Here is a 2,310-nt window from a genome sequence, read left to right on the forward strand (position 1 = left end):
CCATACACAACGTGAGAGAACATTTGAAAGGGAACTAATAATATGCACTATTACAGTGTAAACATTCAGAACAGTGTTGTCCAATTTTGTCCTTCTTGAGTGCATTTTTTAAATTTTGTTGCTGTATATTTTAAATGACGCACTGCATGAGCTGTTGTGTGTATATAATGTGTATGTGTTTGAGGAGGGAGTGGTGCAGCTGGCACAGGTGGGTCGGGCAGTGCCTGACTTCCCTCACCATACCGCATTCCGCACATACTCTTCTTACAAACCAACAAGGAAAACAATAAACATTAGTGTTTGATGAATTAAACCTGCTGGACCTACTGGTACAACTAGAAAATCCAGTATTCAGTCTCCACTGCATGGGCCGAGGAACCCAAACACTTCCCACAGGACGTCCATGAGGATACATGCCTCAGCTGAGCACGGGACATGTGTGGAGCTGCTGGGAGCGGAGCGGGACTCAGGGCCAAGGAGGAGGGGATGGAGCAGTGGAGGAGAAACAGATGATCAGCCGAGAGCTGGAGGAGAGAGCTGGGCCAGAGTGGACATGGATGAGGTGGGTGTTTGGAGTGCTTAGGGTGGGTTAACCCTTGCGAAAAATAGTCAAGTCAAGTCACCTTTATTTATATAGCGCTTTTAACAATACAGATTGTGTCAAAGCAACTGAACAGCATTAATTAGGAAAATAGTGTGTCAATAATGCAAAATAACAATAGTAAACACTAATTTTTCAGTTAAAGACAGTTCATCATTGAATTCAGTGATGTCAACATCCAGCTCAGTTTAAATAGTATCTTTGCAATCAAGTCAACGGTATCGCTGGAAATGAAGTGTCCCCAACTAAGCAAGCCAGAGGCGACAGCGGCAAGGAAACAAAACTCCATCGGTGACAGAATGGAGAAAAAACCTTGGGAGAAACCAGGCTCAGTCGGGGGGCCAGTTCTCCTCTGACCAGACGAACCAGCAGTACGGAAAAATCAATTTAAGACGTAATAAAACAGACGATAGACGTAATAAAACAGACCATATTGTTTTATTAAGTACAAATAGTGTACTTAATTTTGTTGAATGTGCACTTGTAGTGTACTTCAAATCTTAAATGTTTTTTTTTTTAAGTGTACTTACAGATAATATAATAATACGGAATTCAAGGACAACTTAGGTGTACTTAAAGAGAGCAGTACACTTTTAAGATGAGCATTTTGTAAAAATGTAAAATTAAAGGATTTACTCTAAAGTACATTGTTTTAATATTTTGTTGTGCTTTTAAGTACATGTATTTTGATGCGTTGACTAACATATAAGCATATGTGAAGTACTGAAGTTTGTTTGTTATGAATGTATTTTAAATCATTTGCAACTTCAGCACTGCAAAGGTGTAATTAAGAATATTTATAAATACATGACATACAAGTTTCAATGAAAATGACATTAGTTACATTTTAGTTTATCATAAAGTCTTGTCAGTACATTCTGCAGTAAACTTTATATTTCAAAGACAGTAGAGGTAATTATGAAATTATATATGAACACAGATGGGAACATTCTCAGAACTTTGGCTAGCACTCTGACAAGGTTCTTTCAAAGTTATAAACAATCATTCTTACATTAACATTAATAGTTACAGTTTCGGAGTTACATGGTTGGTAAATAATGTCCTCAAAATGTTATGGGTGATGTTTTTTTCTGAAATCTTTTGGTTGGACATCCATCTAATGTACTTTACTATAAGACTTGTTTCAGAACATTCAATATGTTCTCATAATGTTTACAAAATGATAAAATTAATTAAATGTTTTCTCTAATGTTCATAATAACCAAGATTAGCCAACTGTGTCAATATTATTATATAATCTCTGTTTCTTTCATTGTCAGACTGCATTGGAGAAACTGGCCGAGGTGGAGTCCGTGTCTGGCTCTGATGTGCTTGGTTCTTCTGGAGGAGTCTCCTCTGCACCCCTCTGTCAGTCTGACTGAAGCCGCGGGTCGACTGCTCCTCGCTGGGCTGCTGTGTGCTGCCATGGGTCTCTGTGCTTTAGCTTTCCCGTTCCTGCTCCGTTATGAACAGAAAGTAAAGCAGGTCCGTCTACTATTGGATTAATTTTTCTTAAAGGGGTCATATGATGTTGCTAAAAAGAACATTATTAAAATCTCGCGTTTGAATAATCAATGGCAAATCCTTTAAATGAAAACGTACTTACAGACTGTGAGTCAGAACTGTCTGAAGTAGTCTACTCTCCCAGGATCAGGAAACAGTCCTCCATAAAATGTGCTGCACACATCTGAATATTTGGGTTGAACTGT

General features: G+C 38.3%; 1 protein-coding gene across 1 annotated transcript in view; it reads left to right on the forward strand.

The window, feature by feature from the left end:
- Positions 1 to 413: 413 nt before the first annotated feature.
- Positions 414 to 2,310, forward strand: part of LOC107694715 (uncharacterized) — an 8,063-nt gene continuing 6,166 nt past the window's right edge. The window contains exons 1-2 of the mRNA XM_016494405.1: positions 414 to 562; positions 1,882 to 2,086. Of these exons, the coding sequence (XP_016349891.1) occupies positions 414 to 562; positions 1,882 to 2,086 (354 nt within the window). The remainder of the gene's footprint in view (positions 563 to 1,881; positions 2,087 to 2,310) is intronic.

Source organism: Sinocyclocheilus anshuiensis, unplaced genomic scaffold (genome assembly GCF_001515605.1).
Source record: "Sinocyclocheilus anshuiensis isolate Anshui unplaced genomic scaffold, SAMN03320099.WGS_v1.1 scaffold4110, whole genome shotgun sequence".
In the NCBI taxonomy this organism is placed as follows: Eukaryota; Metazoa; Chordata; class Actinopteri; order Cypriniformes; family Cyprinidae; genus Sinocyclocheilus; species Sinocyclocheilus anshuiensis.